The sequence below is a fragment of the Watersipora subatra genome, chromosome 4 (genome assembly GCF_963576615.1).
Source record: "Watersipora subatra chromosome 4, tzWatSuba1.1, whole genome shotgun sequence".
Taxonomy (NCBI): domain Eukaryota; kingdom Metazoa; phylum Bryozoa; class Gymnolaemata; order Cheilostomatida; family Watersiporidae; genus Watersipora; species Watersipora subatra.
Window position 1 is genome coordinate 3,916,412 of NC_088711.1, and position 17,429 is coordinate 3,933,840.

The 17,429-nt window shown below is 37.6% G+C and overlaps 1 protein-coding gene across 1 annotated transcript; it reads right to left on the reverse strand.

Annotated features, from left to right (window-relative positions):
- Window positions 1-383: 383 nt before the first annotated feature.
- LOC137393840 (MFS-type transporter SLC18B1-like) lies at window positions 384-17,100 on the reverse strand. The gene is made up of 11 exons (XM_068080550.1): window positions 16,873-17,100; window positions 16,536-16,631; window positions 13,689-13,931; window positions 9,302-9,370; window positions 7,019-7,106; window positions 5,732-5,886; window positions 3,940-4,038; window positions 3,314-3,420; window positions 2,020-2,124; window positions 1,348-1,428; window positions 384-967 (listed from the first exon to the last, which is right to left on the reverse strand). Exons 1-11 carry the CDS (start codon window positions 17,098-17,100, stop codon window positions 772-774), a joined length of 1,467 nt encoding a protein of 488 aa, XP_067936651.1. The 3' UTR covers window positions 384-771.
- Window positions 17,101-17,429: the final 329 nt, after the last annotated feature.

A 17,429-nucleotide genomic window follows, 5' to 3' on the forward strand; every position in this document is an offset into this window, starting at 1 on the left:
TTTAAGCCTGTCTGTGTGATACTTTTGCACTCATCCACAATGACTTACACTGTTCAACCAGGAGGCTTACTGTCCACACACAGGTTTATCATACTCTTTAGTCATGCATTGGTTATTTTATTAACATTTATACAAGTTTTCATACCTTAAAATTCTTTATCTTGTGATCTGTTTTTATCCCATACAAATAATATGGTGTTGGTAATATTTTATTTTTGCATCCTATGCATATTGTCTTTATATTATTTTTTTTATTTATCTACATAATTTTTATACTCGTGTAGTAATTCTCATAGAAATACACTTGCGATTATGTAACCAAATTAATTACAAAAAACAACTATTCATTTATACATTGCTAGTTTATTTTAAGATGGGAAAAAAGTCATGTTTCTATACATATCTATAAATAAAGTCTAAATCAGCAACACAGCTGTGTTGCTGATTCTGGCCCAAATAGTGCTGGTAGCCCAAATAGCGCAGATGGCTCAAATAGCACTGGTGATCCAAATAACATTGGTGGCCAGCTGGCAGAGCATTTGATCCTGGTATTACTAGTAGATCAGAATGGATGATGGCGAGTCCTAGTGCTGTAGGTTTTGACACGTAATGACGAGGACTGTTGCTGTAAATATTGATACATGATAGCGAGTGCTTGTTCTGTACATAATGATGCGTGATGGCAAGTACTAGTCGTGTTGATATTGACACATGATGGCAAGCTACAGGCCGTGCTTATCTTTGTTGCTCTACTTGAAAAGTCCAAAAGAACTAGCTTGCTCTTAACAATGGCTGTATTTCCTCATTTGTTGGTTCATTGTTTTGTGAACGAATAAGAAACTTGCATGAGTGGACAATGACCAGTAGTGCTGCAGCCAACCCACAAGCTATAGAATAGCAGGTAATTGTAACTCCAAAGCTGGTATAAGCGTTTACTAGTCCAGAGAGGGTGGCTCCAAGGAAGGCCCTGTAACACACGTGATTAATCTGTATTTTTCAAAAACTTAGCTGAGCACATAGTCAATCAATCGTAAAATGTTGATAAGCACTGTATTATCTCACCGATAACACTAGCATGTGTACATCGAATAAGGGGTTGTCTTACCTTGACCTCAAAACAGCTTGTTACTCATTAACTAAAACATTTATTCTCAATTTATTATATAGAGAGCTATAGACAGATTAGTGTACTTATAACTGGTGAAAAGCTTGCCATGCTAACCATTTAAATATTATATTGCTACACTCCTAAAACTTACTTTTACAACTCATACTAATAGAAACTAAATACATGGAGCTTTCTTTAGATTCTTCTGCTATGATTAAAACCAGTTTACAGTTCCTTACCCAAACGCGTAAGCGCTCGCCCAGAATCCTGCTACAGCTGCCTTAGTGTTCTTCAGAAGAGCCGGGTTGTCTTCAAATTCACTATAATCATATAAACTACACACTGAACACACACCGATGTGTCACTAGGTTTACTCGAATAGTGCAATAGACCTAGACTAACAATGCATTGAACCTACACGGCTACACCAGCAATGCTCTAGACCTACACTAACATTGTACTAGACCTACACTAGCAACGCATTAGACCTACACTAATAATGCATTAAGCCTACACTAACAATGCATTAAACCTACATTAACAATGCACTCGACCTACATCAACAATATATGAAATCTACACTAACAATGCACTAGACTTACAGTAGCAATGCATTAGACCTACACTACCAATGCTATATCTACATTCACAAAACACTGGACCTACAGTGATAATGTTATGAACTCACATTAACCTCATTGGAAGATTTCATTAATTATAGTCAGCTTTTTCAAATGGTTGTGATTGGATATTAGAAAGGCAAAACAAATCAATATTTATACCTTGAGAAATTTCTTGTTGCTGTTGCCACTTGAAGTAATAGAACGCTTTCAAGTTTTTATTAGTCACAAAAATGTTGAAAAGAACTTTGGTCAAAGTGGAAATTCGGAAAAAGCACATTGCTTGTATACCTGTCCGAGCTTTTGATGGACACAACTTCATCCATTGATGCCACGAATCCTATGGCAACACCAGACCCGAGTACTGCAAGGCACAGCAGCAGTAGCCAGAGCGGCCTGCAACAACAAGAAGGAACATGAACATAGAAACAGACAGGGTTTATGTCTGTATTTATTTATATCTCAAATATAAACCTACACTTACCTGCAGCTAACATGTCAAGCTGGTGTAGTCATACAAATGCTATGTGGTTCAGAAAGAGTAACTATTAGAATGTTAGCATGCCGATAGCGTGGCAAACTTTGGAATCTGACTATATGATGTAATTACTAAATGTTGACAAGTTCATGAGTATATGAACTGACAGGTATATGCAAGTGCTTGCGTACTCTAGAACATAGTTCAAAATAATTACTTCTCTTTTAAGCATTTATCACAAGGCCCTAAAAGTATGCTGCTAAAAACTAAACTGTATTGAGACAGTTTAGCGAGTCCGTCGAGTGAAATTTTCAAGACAGTACAGAATGCTGCAAGGTGACAGTCTCAAAACAGCACAGAATAATCCAAGGTGGCAGTCGCAAAACAGTACAGAATGCTCTCAGGTGACAGTCCTAAGACAGTACAAAATGCTCTCAAGTGACAGTCTTAAGACAGTACAAAATGCTCCCAAGTGACAGTTTCAAACAGTACAGAATGCTTCCAGGTGACAGTCTCAAGACAGTAAAGAATGCTCTTAGGTGACAGTGTCAAGACAGTAGAGAATGCTCTCAAGTGTCAGTCTTAAGACAGTACAGAATGCTGCAAGGTGACAGTCTCAAAACAGCATAGAATGATCCAAGGCGGCAGTCGCAAAACAGTACAGAATGCTCTCAGGCGACAGTCTCGAGACAGAACAAAATGCTCTCAGGTGACAGTTTTAAGACAGTACAGAATGCTCCCAGGTGACAGTCTTAAGACAGTACAGAATGCTCCCAGGTGACTGTCTTAAGACAGTACAGAATGCTCTCAGGTGACAGTCATAAGACAGTACAGAATGCTCCCGCAGGTGACTGTCTTAAGACAGTACAGAATGCTCTCAGGTGACAGTTTAAAAGCTGTAGAGACCGAACCGTTGTTGTTTAAAAAGAAATCATTCCAAATGTTCTCTTATTCATTATGGAGTAATTTTAGAGACAACATATAGCATATGTAAAACCTAGTTTCAAGAAATATTTGTCTGGTATATCTTTTGCTAAAGAGGTCAAACATGATCTGCAAACAAAAGAGCTCGCTCGGCTGCTCAATAAAAGAATTAGATAAACTTGCCTTGTAAAACCGGAGAGGACTAGAAGAGGTGAGGGTCCCATGAAGAAAAAGTTAATAGAATGGAGTACAAATCCAAATACCATTAAGTGTCTTGCATTCAACCAGCTCTAAATGAACCAAAAATAAATGAGACTCTGCAAGACTTGTGGTAAATGCAGTAATACTTACTTGAAATGCAGCATTTATCACAATAATAAATAACTGGAGAGCTAATAACAATCAGCAGGTACTATGAGTATAAGTAAACATGATACTAGCAGTAACCTTACGAGTCCTTAATACTAGACATAGCAGTAATACTAGCTACTAAAATACAACGAAAAGTAACTATCAGGTACCTGCTGTAAGTACTAAAAACTAGCAATATTCTCTAACAGTATTTACCATGATAGACACTGATTTACAGGGCACAACTAGCATTGATTGCCCCCACAGAAACAAAATTTATCACCAGTAATATCTGTACCCAAGCAATCCAATGCCTACAATCAACGACCATAGGAGTAGAGAGGCTTTTATCCATATCAGTGTATTTATTCATACAACAAACAGTTAATGGTGCAGTATTCCTTTCTTAGGATGTATTATCAGTGCTGTTTAGAGTCAGCATATTATGAGAGACTTACCAAAGAATCTAGGGCTTTGCCAACTAAAGGAGATGAGATGGTGTATGTGAAGGAGGCAAGGAGGAATGTAAGAGCACTTATCTCCTCCGATAGCCCATACTGCAAGAGTGCAGATATCACAGATGAACAGAAATGCTCGCAATACGTAAAAAACCAACCACTTGCTCAACTAAAACACGAGATGGAGCATCATCCTGTTAGGGGTTAAAAGGTGGAGGATAGACTACTGGTCGCTAGCTTTTCAGAGAGAGCTCAATAGTACATATACACTATATGGGTAGCCGCTAAAGAAGAACGGCAGTCGGTCTAATAAGCTGCAGTGGATTTAAACAAATGGTAGATGGGTTCTTTGCTAGCCCAGTTCTAACACCTTTCATTTACATATAACTGGGTGCAATACGACAGTTTGATTCAACTCAGTTATTCCGGACAAACTTAATCTATTAGACTTCATTTATATCTATATACTAGAAATTCCACTGTCATACAGCCCACGACCAAAGTGATATTGGAAAAAAGAAAGGGTACTGATGGTTGAGAAATGCAATATTAGCAGTCAATGACACTGCAGTGCAATAGGATAACTGCAATGGTAGCTGTAATGTACTGGGTGTGGGTGTTATTATATACAGCAAACAGCAATAATGAAAGAAAAGATTATATGTTTATATCTCTCCCCCTGCAATAGGAGAAATGCAATATTGGCCAGTATTAGAAGTAAAATGCACTGACATTATTAGAATAACCAATATTATTAATATAGTAATAATATAAAACCAATTCACAATTTTGTTTACATTTCAAAACGTCATAGCTAACAATACCAAGAAGTGATATTTATATAGATTTTTAGAAAATCTATTTAAAAAAGTGTTTGGTCATGACAAACAGCAATAATGACAGGAAAAGATTATATGTTTATATCTCTCCCCCTGCAATAGGAGAAATGCAATATTAGAAGTAAAATGCACTGATATTATCAGAATAACCAATATAATTAATATAGTAATACAGTAATAATAGAAAACCAATGAACAATTTTGTTTACATTTAAAAACTTCATAGTTAACAATATCAAGAAGTATCAAGAAGAATATCCAAACTTATAATTAAATATCGTAATGTCATAAAAATCGTCATTTCCTTTACTTACACTGCGTTGGACATTAGTTAGAATACCAAAGTACTAAAATGTGTCTGAAATGTCAGTTAATTTGAAATCGGAAAAATGAAACGATTTCAGTACTCCTACGTTAATCACCGAAACCTTTGGCAATTCAACAATGCTATAGACTGGTGAAACGTGCATGTTATTCTTTCATGAAATGCGCACGATCTAATCATTCTATTCTTTGTCGCTCGGCGTTTCAATTTCCGGTCTTAACTTTTATAAAAGTGAGGCTTGGCAAGTTTTAATAACGATTTTCGTCCAAATAAATCTGTCTATTTGTGTATAATCCGATCAGATGGGTAAGTTTTTAGAGAATTTCGATGATTTACAAAGACTTGGTAACATATTTAAGTAGGCCTATATGTGTTTTGTATCATCATTATACTTTAACTAATCTACAAAACGATGGTTAAAATTGTTGATGAAATTTTATACAAGGGTTCGTCTCATTGTTCATGAATAATTTTTGTAAGTTGTGTGCACATGCATTTATCATAAAAACTCCCAAACTTCGCATCCGCTCGTTTGGTCGTGGGATTAAACTTACTGTGCTTGGCATACTACGATAGAAAGCTAACTCTTATACAGATATTGGCATTGTAACATGTAATTGTAACATACCTTTTGCCGTAACTCCGGTTCTATGATAGGCTCGATGCTGCTCCACAAAACACCAACAAAGGCGGACAATGCGAGATATGCAAGCCTCCTTGGGCTTTTCAGAAGTTGGGTTACAGAGGGCTGGTCTCTTGCTGATTCAGCCGACTGGGAAATTTCTGCAATTAAACTTGTACTATACCCGATAGCTTGGTTTCTAGAGCGCTTGACCTGCGGACAACAAGTCGGGGTTCAAATCCCTAAAAAGGCTACTGGGGGTGACAGGAATGACATTCAACATTAAACTGCTCTCTACAGCTGGACCTCTATAACTGGACCTCTACAACTGGACCTGTGTTATTCAACATTAAACTGCTCTCTACAGCTGGACCTCTACAACTGTTCTCTACAGCTGGACCTGTGTTATTCAACATTAAACTGTTCTCTACAACTGGACCTGTGTTATTCAACATTAAACTGTTCTCTACAACTGGACCTGTGTTATTCAACATTAAACTGCTCTCTACAACTGGACCTGTGTTATTCAACATTAAACTGTTCTCTACAACTGGACCTGTGTTATTCAACATTAAACTGTTTTCTACAACTGAACCTGTGTTATTCAACATTAAACTGTTCTCTACAACTGGACCTGTGTTATTCAACATTAAACTGTTCTCTACAGCTAGACCTGTGTTATTCAACATTAAACTTCTCTCTACAGCTGGACCTGTGTTATTCAACATTAAACTGTTCTCTACAACTGGACCTGTGTTATTCAACATTAAACTGTTCTCTACAACTGGACCTGTGTTATTCAACATTAAACTGTTCTCTACAACTGGACCTGTGTTATTCAACATTAAACTGTTCTCTACAGCTGGACCTGTGTTATTCAACATTAAACTGTTCTCTACAGCTGAACCTGTGTTCAGCCATCAAGGTTTCTTTGCCACTGGAGTCAAACATGCCTAGCCAAGATCACACAGACAGGGACTGTACAACAACGCTCTTAAAAACTACACAGCCTCTTCTTGCAGTAAGCTAATCGGACATACTCAATCTTTAAGGCATTGCCCACACACTATTAACCCAAAAACACTTAGGGGTTGGTAAGAGTAGTAAGTGGTTAACTCTAATAAATGCATGCTGAAATAAACGAAGATTTTCATGCACATTCCCTACTCTTTTTTATTTACTTTATTCTGTTGCGATTATAATCTATTTTATTTAAGAGCCTCTGCAAGGATAAAAGCCCCACCATATGATTGTCAGTCAAGTTGTCAAAGCAACTACACAGTTCAGACTCACCATTCTTTTGTAAGAAGAAGATGAGCATTACTGACTGGATCAGAAGTATTGCTCCAATGCTGGCAAACACCATGATAAATCCACCGATCTACATATATTCAACACATGGTGAAGGATCGTTGAGTTGAAACCCTGTCTCATCTAACGCTAAAGTCTGACTTGTTGTACCCACTGCAAGCAATTGAACTGCTTAGAATTAAAACTAGCATTTCAAATATCGCTATGCTTTTAGACCAACAGACTTTTTAAAGCTTTGTTCCTTCTTAACAGACAGACAAACATTACATAGGTATTCAAATTTCTCAACTTGCACCTTGTCACCTTCAATGTGTAACAAAAACTTTAGATTAAGGCTGAAGTATAAACAGTGACATAGGAACAACATGAAACGTAAAGGTTATCATCTTGCCATTTGTGGCTTGTAAAAGATAATTTGTGTAAGAAGTGCTATAAGTTTGCTACAAGTTACATAACAATAAATACTAACATGGCTGTGGGAACACTCTCATCAACCAAAGGGATGGACTGCAGTTTCTCAGCAATAATAAAACTTGACTACCCTAGGACACTTAAGTATTCGCGGCATCTAACTTTCGCGTTTTCGCGGAGTCATCATCACGCGAAAAATTCATGCGCGAAACTAAACTATCATAACGAACTAGCGAAAATTCGAAATTAAATAGCTATGTTCTACGCAGGCCTGTATTCACTGGTTGCAAGTTGGGGGGCTAATGTTAGACGACTAGTTATGAACATCTGGGGTGTGGAGAAGGGGGGGGGTGCTGTAAGCTCCCAACAGGTTTCTCTTATGCAGGGCCTCAGCCGGGCCTCTCACGTGAAGTTTTAAAAAATTTTATTGGCAAGTATCAACATTTTTCTATTTTTTGAGATTTGCTTTGTTTTAGCTGATGTGACTGACAAAACGTTTTAAAATTAAAACAGGCAAAACTTGTACGCAGTTAAAAAGCTCAGAAAGAAGACTTTTTTTTTTAAGCGTTTTAACAAAGATCATTTTTGCCGATTTTATTTCAAGTTCATTAAGTAGGATATGGGCAAGCAGATGTTTGCTAAAACTTGATATTTTGCAAACCTTTATAAAAGTCGTTAACAAGAATATTTTGCCGCTGATGAAGATAATAATGATGCCTAAGAACTACTAAAAGTTGACGTTTGTATCTATGGCTTCGAATAAAGTGATATTCTACAGCGATAAAAACCTTTCTATAGCCGTTGGACTATGAAATTCCTAAAAAGTTGGGGCGTCTTAGCCGGCCAGCTGTCCAAGGGAATACGGCCCTGTAGTTCATTGATATCCACAACAAAATCGTGATATTAGAAATGCAGATAATTTTGTGTGTGATGGAGCTCATTGGGAAATTTCTAGTAAATTCGTTAATACACCGAATGAGCAGCATGGCAAAGCAAATTAAGATAACAAGTTTTTTTGGAAAAGCCAAGACAAACGAAGAAGATGATGATATCAGTTTAGTCACCGAATTTGTAACTGATGAGGATGAAAGTCTGGTAGGTGAAGTCATACAATTAAATAATACTTATTGTAGTGATGAATTTTACTGCCAACCAAAAACGATAACAACCCTCACCAGGTCCAACCATGTTATACAGTTCTGGTTGTGATGTTGGTTGTTATCTATTTTATTTTTTATGAGACATGTACTGTATTTGATTTTTTTTAAATTTGAAATATTGTGAACTCAAAACGTGCCATGGCCATCGCTTGCTATAAATACTTGAGATCTAATATTGGTACCATATCGGTCACGACGGAAAGGACCGAGACGTCATTGATAGTCCAAGAAACAAATGGCAGCAAGCGATCACGTTGAATTATCGATTTCTGCCATACATTTATACCTGCGGGTTACAAATACAAACTAGTCGCAAATATAACAACTTTTTTTACTAGAGGACCGGACCTGAGGAATCTAATTTGTTTGTTCTACTGTATTTATTTTCACATCACTATATTTTCGCACTCATCAGAGCTGCGAAATTAAGTTGCAGCGAAATTTTACTCTGTGTGCTACTCACGAAACTAAATACTAGCGAAATATAAGTGTCCTAGGGTAATCAAGAACATTGACCCACCATGCGGAAACCATACTTCAAAAACCGTTAAACCTCCTGTATGATCCATTTTATGCTTTACTAGACCTGTTCCTGGTTCATAAGCAGTGTGAGGTTGATGTGCGGTCATAGATAGACCTACACTCACCTAGATAGTACTGTAAATTGCCCACCGCCAATTGGCTCCGTACTTACAGCGTATAAGCCGCTACCTATAGCTGGACCACACATGAATCCCAGTCCCATCGCTGTAGATGAGTAGCCCTGCAATTATAAGAACGCAGTGTAAACCCATTGTGAACGCAGTGTGAACGCAGTGTGAACGCATTGTGAACGCATTGTGAACGCATTATGAAGGCAATATACGCCAAGAACACACGCTGTAATTTTAAGATTTGTTTTAACAACCTTAGCAAAGTTATATAAGTTGTAGCAAGGCACCCCTTCAGCAGACTCATTCATAATGTCTCAGAGTGGGCATAGACTTATCGCAACTATCTTTCAAACTACTAGAAGACCAGGGTTTGTTATAATTTAAAAGCACTTGGGCTACGAATAACAATTGGGGAATCACAATGGTTTTCCATATCCAAATAATAACCTATAACTAGAGTAGGTAGAAAATATTATCTCATTACAAGCACAATAAGTCAATTTCCACTGCATGTGGCACCGATTGCAAAAATGTTTGGCTTCTCTTTTGGAATTTTATGAATTTCGCTAAAATATGCCAAATTTGTCTTTTTGCTAGAGAATGCAGGCCTTGAACAGGCCTTGTTCAAAGCCTGTTCAAAGCCTTGAACAGGCCTTGAACAGGCCTTGTTTAAGGCCTGAGGCTCAAACAAGGTTCGAGGCCTTGAACAAGGCCTCGAACAAGGTTGAACAAGGCCTCGAACAAGATTCGAGGCCTTGTTCACCTGCTAGAGAATGCAGGCCGTTTCAAGGCCTGCATTCTCTAGCATTTTTTCAGCACTGTGTACCAATGCACTGATTCTTTATGTAGGTTAATGTTGGAACACACACAAAAAGTTAGCAGGAATTTTGTCTCACTCCTGACTTATGTATGTCTCAGTGAGATAAAAACATTCTCAAAGATATGGCAAGTAGTGGAAGGTGGTTGCCGTTGAACAGAGATATCCTTCAGTTGCTACTAGTAGTTCAGAGTTGACTTGAGAATGAGTATTAGAGGCTTTTGGGTGAGCTTGTGCCTAAGCTCAGTAGTTTTGTCACCTTCATACAGGCTACATGGTACACAGGCTATATGACACACAGGCTATATGGTACACAGGCTATATGACACACAGGCTATATGGTACACAGGCTATATGGTACACAGGCTATATGGTGCACATGCTATATGGTGCACATGCTATATGGCATCGGCTATAATATGCAGGTTAATTGCAAGCATTAAACATTAACTGGTAGAGATATTTCTCTGCTTCCCAATGCATATTTATTTAGACACCTACGACAAATTGGAGATATGCTAGCAAATTTCTTGCATTTATAAAGGTTAATGTCGCTCTGCCCGAAGGAGAGTGCAAAACATAGGCGACATTCACTTCGCCTGTAAAAAGGTTAAATTGATCTTCCCAAAGTGCGAATGAGCTCTGTGAAAAATACGCCGGCCTCTATTTGAGCGCCACCTCTATTTGACCACCACCACCTCTATTTGACCGCCAATAGAGAAGAAGGGTTGAAAAGTAGACATTTTACGGTATCTTGCAATCACTCTTCCTTAGGTATCTTTGAGCTCAATTAAACCTATTAAAGACTAATTGAAATTAGCCTCTCATTATGTTCTTGCAGTGGTTGGGAGGCTCTAGATATCTCTGTAACTATCGCTTTTGCACTTTTTATTCCATCAATGAGAGCACGACCGTCACAAAGTTCAGGTCTGACTATTCTTGCAGAGTTGTCTGTTCATTTAGTTTATCTTATTCACTTGACTGTGGAAAAAAAGAAGACTGACGACTCAATGCAAGTTAGTTGATGATTTGATTTATTGTCATATTTCTGTAAAAACAAATTGAATCTCCAGTGCAGCGGACCCTCATCCTCATCCCCCCCTATCTAGAACTAAAGAGATGTGACATGACATGCCTTAAGGGGAATCCAAAGTTTATGTAATTGAATGTGAATTAAAAGTTAATTCACAAATGTTAAAAGTTAAAAAAAGTTAATTACTTAAGAACACTGCACATGTGCAATAAGTACTACTGCGAGTTTTTATCTGTTGATTTTATAATGTGAACTCAATCGAACTTTGTTGATATGCAAGTATCATAATGTGATGTATAGTATATGAAAAGGTCAAAGGTCACGCAGCTGTTGTTTAAAGTCCTCTAGCACCTGTTCAAGTATTTTGCCTGCTGCGCTTTTGCACCAGTGATACCTCACCATGCACTACTGTTAGACTGTCATATGTTAACTCACTGCTACACAGTTAGACTCATATGTTAACTCACTGTTGCACTGTTAGACTATCATACGCTAACTCACTGCTACACTGTTAGACTATCATATGTTAACTCACTGTTGCACTGTTAGACTATCATATGTTAACTCACTGCTACACTGTTAGACTATCATATGTTAACTCACTGCTACACTGTTAGACTATCATATGTTAACTCACTGTTGCACTGTTAAACTATCATATGTTAACACACTGTTGTACTGTTAGACTATCATATGTTAACTCATTGTTGCACAGTTAGACCATCATACGCTAACTCACTGTTGCACTGTTAGACTATCATATATTAACACACTGTTGCACTGTTAGACCATCATATGCTAACTCACTGTTGCACTGTTAGACTATCATATGTTAACACACTGTTACACTGTTAGACTATCATATGTTACCTGGAGTTAACTACAGAGGAACCTCGGTTCTCGAACGCTTCGGTTCTCGACCAATTCGGTTTTCCACCAAAAAAATTGAGATTTATTCGTCGTGGATCTCGAACATAAATTCAGTTCTTGACCAAACCGGAGCATGCGCATTAAAACTAAACGTTAGGAACAGCTTCGGAAGCAGCATGGAAACATTCATTAAAAGTTGACTTGCAATAAAATTCACATAACAGTTATTTGATATCAAAAGATTCACCATGTCTTACTCTGTTGTGTTGTAGGTGCCAAATATGTGGGAATGTGATTACAAGCTCTTAAAAGCTAAAAAATGAACAGTTAATCGCAGCCACACCAGACCGCCGTAGTTTGGATTCTCTTTCCAAAACGGCTCAAATGTGACGAAGTCGTGGTAGATGGTGTCTATTTACACTTTCCTGCAACCTTATTCGTTGAAATATTTCTCACAAAAATATGAAAAATACGAAATATTTCGTCACAAATATACTTCACACATTCAATAAAACCATGTCTATTGTTCTTACGTTCTTTTATCGTCATTGTAATGCTGTTTATTTTAGCAGCGATATCCTATAACTTACTGTATAAAATTGTTTGATTTTTTAACTTTAGCTCGAAGGAGTACATATCAGTGTCTGATAATCATGACGAGCCTGTTGGTCACCTGTGATACTCGAAAAGTGCTGCAGAAATTATTTGCGAAGTATTGGGTCACATGATCAGATTACGACTTGCCGATTAGATCAAGCCCAAACAAACCTGTAAAGTAACGAGCATCTATATGTGATACGAGGTTTTCGGTAAAACCCGAAGTGTTTGTCATAAACTAGTGCTACGATAAGTTTTATATTGAGCTTTTTATTGGCCTTTCAATTCACGTGAGAACATCAAGTGACAAGACAATAACCAAACTGTAATGACAACGTCGGAAAAATAAAGAGATTCCAATCTACGGCGGCTTTTCGTTTTTAAGCTTTTAAGAGCTTGTAATCACATTTCCACCTATTTGGTACCTACAACACAACAGAGTAAAACATGGTGAATCTTTTGATACCAAACAACTGTAATGTGAATTTTGTTGCAAGTCAACCTTTAACAAATGGAGAAGCAAGTTACGCTTCATAAATTTTTTACAAAAAGGAAGGAACCATCTGGGATGACGTCCCTCTACCGAAGAGATTTGCTAGGGAGACAATTCCTCCAGTCGAGTTAACCTAAATTGTTTTGGAGGAGAATTCTCCTTCAAAGATGTGAAGTTTATATTTGCTGTTTATATTTTATTTTTCACACGATTTTTGATGTAACTGATCTGTTGTATTTTTTGCTGTTTCATTATCAATTTCTGCAATTTTTGGTATTGTATCTTAACCTAGAATGTTTTGGTGTTTTAAGAGCAAAACATACAAAATTTTTACTTTTTGTTTTCTGTTTTCTATATTATAAATAGAAAATATTTTATTTAAAATAAACACGATCTATATCTCCCCATTTTTATTTATGGTATGTAGTATAAAATACAGTTTATGGTGTAAAATGTTAAAAAATACTTTACTGAAAATTTTATCTTGGCTTGGAACAAATTAAAATTTACATACATTAATTCCAATGGGAATAATTGTTTCGGATCTCGAACAACTCGGTTTTCGAACAACCTACTGGAATGAATTGTGTTCGAGAACCGGGGTTCTACTGTACTTACCAATATCGTACTAGATTTTGCACTGAATTTCAAGGTAAGAAGAGTCATGGCTGATATGACTACTGCAGTAGACCCACAGGCTTGTAGCATCCGAATAAAAATCTCCAGCAGTAAAAAGACGGTCTGTATGGAAGTACTGGTCTCGGGCAAAGGTATATACTCAAGGAATCCAAACAGCACTGTGAATATTCCCAGAATAAATAATCCGGACACCAGCATAGTTTTAGGAGATACATAGGCCATCTGCAAAAGTAATAATGCCATATTATTGATTGAGCTTTGTCTCTTTATAATTGCAAATGCAAGCATCAAGCCAAAACACCCTATTGTTAGCCATTCATTACAATCACCTCTGTTAAATTGTTACATGTTTCCCAGTAAGTTTGTCAACCAATTGTCTCCATTCCCAGAGAGCTTAAGTGTAAGGGTGCTTTCAAAGTTTTTTTTTGTGGCGAAACTTTTATCATTAAATGGAGTGCGCATAAACGCTTGACCAAAGTAAACCCATAAACCTGAAGTTATCATCTACTTACGACTTCCAATTATATGTAACCAACACGAGAAATACCCTATCAACTAAGGAAATGGCCTGCAAAAAACAATTTAACAAAAAACCTTTTGGCATACGCAAAGCCTCTTTGTTAAAAGGCAACAGTTCGCTTATTGTAGTTTACAAACATTAACTATTAATCACGATCCTCAGCAATGACTTCTAATAATTCAATGACAGGCATGTGCTTATTCACTGCGAATGAACTCTACCCAGCTTGACTACTCGACTACGACAAGCTAAAAACTACTACCATTCTACATTCATGAGAATTATGGAATTGAAATACGAGTCGAGCCGCATAATCCCTAGACCTAGGTATTCTGAAGACCTTCAGCAAATAAGTAGCAAATAAAATAATCAATAATCAATAATATTTATTTAATACATGGTGCATAATGTAGGCTCATCATCTCATTTGTTACGATCTATGGTAACGTACGTGTTACCATAGATTATGTTCTGCAGTTATTCCTTAGTGGCTTTTCAAGCAGTTACTAGGTGCATAGGCATGGCTTCTTTTTAACTCCATAATGCGACGCGTCGACCACTTGGTAAATTTTTAGTGTCTTCGTACAATTACATGTAACCTGTAATGTAACTAAAAGAGTGTGAAGTAAGATAGTAGTGTATTCCAGCTCACCACGCTTCCACCAATCACATCACATAATCCGAACATACTACCTTATCCTAAACTTACTCATTACTGCGTTTGTGTTACGGAATTAAAATCCTGCATAAACTATGACCAGAATATTTTTATATACCTGTCTATACAAATGACAAACATCGTTTACTATTTCATGACACCAACATACTACATCCACCATCGTATGACTCTGTTTATGAGCATTCTGCTACTACAAACTACAATTTGCTACTTTGATTCCTCCGTACTACTAGATTACCAAATTTTAAAACACGTTTATTCAGCTCATTCAATAAATTTCTCTTTTTTCCTTTCTCTTGGCACATACACGTACATAGGCACATACACGTACATACGCACATACGCACATGCACATACACACGCACATGCACGTACATATGCACATACACGTACATATGCACATACACGTACATACACGTACATACGCACATGCACATACATACGCACATGCACATACATACGCACATACACATACACGCACATACGCAAATATACGCACATATTCGCACATACGCACATACGCACATACGCACATACGCACGTATACGCACATACACGTACATACACGTACACACGCACATACACACATACACACATACACGTACACACATAAATGCATACACGTATAAATGGAGAGTTATTACCACAATATTTCAAGAAACGCCACACACTGCGTAGAAATGATTGAAAACCTTAGTGACCATTATGAGATCGATTGTTTCTTGCGACTTTGAAGTCTTCAAATACGGATGGCTAACAGTCAAGAGTCAGTTGAAGGCTGAAAAGCTTGCAAGCCTGAAGGAAGACTACAATAAGTTGCTTATTTGTTTTATAGACAGCCATGCTTGCCAGATGAACTGCACTTGTAGGAGTCGTCATGCCTATATAACCAACTGCTGCAAGATCGGTGTATGCTAAGACTTATCAAATTTTTAAGTTTTGTTAGCCTTTACATCAGGGATGTCTGGCAAGTTCAACACGTCACCATTACAATACATATTATTCTAACCTATTTTAAGATGCTACATCTAGATTAAACTGCACAGCTGCAAACAACTCGAGCTAGTAGAGATGTTGGACTGGACAATATTATACAGCTATACTAAGCTGTACAAAGTAACATCTATAGCCCTACTCCGTTCATTCTATCGAGTTTAAACAATGCAGACTCTGCAACATCAACTAACCTCAACTAACTGCGTGCTTGTTTACTACTGATTAGCTGGCAGTCCGCTCACTCGTGAGAGATCATCATTACCTGTACAATTACTCTGCAATGCAGCAAGGTGGTTGAGAGGTGCAAATGGTTGAGTGCCTGACTATAGGGCCAGATATGTGAGTTCAATTCCCATGCGATGCATCATCTTTTCTTAACCTCTTGGGGTGGCTTCGGACAAACGGACAGATATGGCTCTTATTATAGTAAAGATTTTATACTGATGTCAGACTGTCACTCTTTATTAAGAAAGTCTGTTCGTGTTTACCTTTTTGCCCTTGAATAGTCAGAACAGTAAATTCAGGAAATTTTACTAAGTGAAATCCTATTGAAAAAAATAAATGCATGGTACTTATTACCTCGACTATGCATGTCTGATATAGGTACTACAGGGTTGTAGAATTTACTAACCGATTTGCCATAAACTGGGCTCATAAAGACTTGAACCAAGGGGAGAAGACCCAACACCCATCCTGTAACACCCGACTCGACATTGTGGTTCTCATTCTACAAAGTTATTCTCGACATCAATCAACTACACAAGCAACACTTGAGTCAATGCAAAAGATTCTTGAATAGCTTCTGTCTGGCAGCAAGAATATAGCAGCAGTCCTTGCATGGCGTGGTTAGATACACATATAAGAAAATCTTTTCTAAAGCTTTCGTAAAAAAAGCAGAGAAACTACAACACACTATGACTAATACTGAAATACAACTAATACGAATATAAATTGTTCAAAATACTCACCAGCAAAGGCAGGAATGGAGCGGGTAAAGACTGACAAACATTTGACAAAAACTGAGCTGACAAACAGGATATTAAGAACAACAGCTCTCGCTTTGTGTAGGAAGAACTCGAAGTCTCAGAATGTGCTGATGTCCTTCCTTCACCTATGGCCAGCTGTACAGTCTCCCTGTCCGACGATTTGAAGCTGGCACTTAGGTCTGGGCTGTTACTATACACTTCAGCAGCCATTTCAGTGAGAAACTGTTAAGGTATGAGGATGCCTGGCTCTGGCTGGTGACTATAGATGCAGTCACGTGAGTGTCATCTCATTCGTCAAGGTTATAAGGTGCTTTCATTCATACAGGTTACGCTGTTGCTTGCTAATCATTTAGCTGCCGGGCAATCATCTTGAATAAACTGAGGTGTACAATTTCTAATATTATTATTATTAGTCACATGGTAGGAAAGAGGAATGTGTCGGGGCCATTACATAGAGACAGACCGGCATTAACTCATCATTGCTGTGTGTCAGCAGTCAGATCATACTCGGGTTAATGGTCGAGAGTTCGATTAGTCTG

What these genes read in the sequence shown, in the direction of transcription:
- LOC137393840 (XM_068080550.1), bottom strand. Translation starts at nt 17,100, where the DNA reads ATGGCTGCTGAAGTGTATAGTAACAGCCCAGACCTAAGTGCCAGCTTC. An exon ending in GCCCAGTTTATGGCAAATCG is followed by an intron (nt 13,932 to 16,535) that starts GTTAGTAAATTC and finishes TTACTTTTGCAG; the next exon opens with ATGGCCTATGTATCTCCTAA. An exon ending in CTTCTTCTTACAAAAGAATG is followed by an intron (nt 5,887 to 7,018) that starts GTGAGTCTGAAC and finishes GTTTAATTGCAG; the next exon opens with AAATTTCCCAGTCGGCTGAA.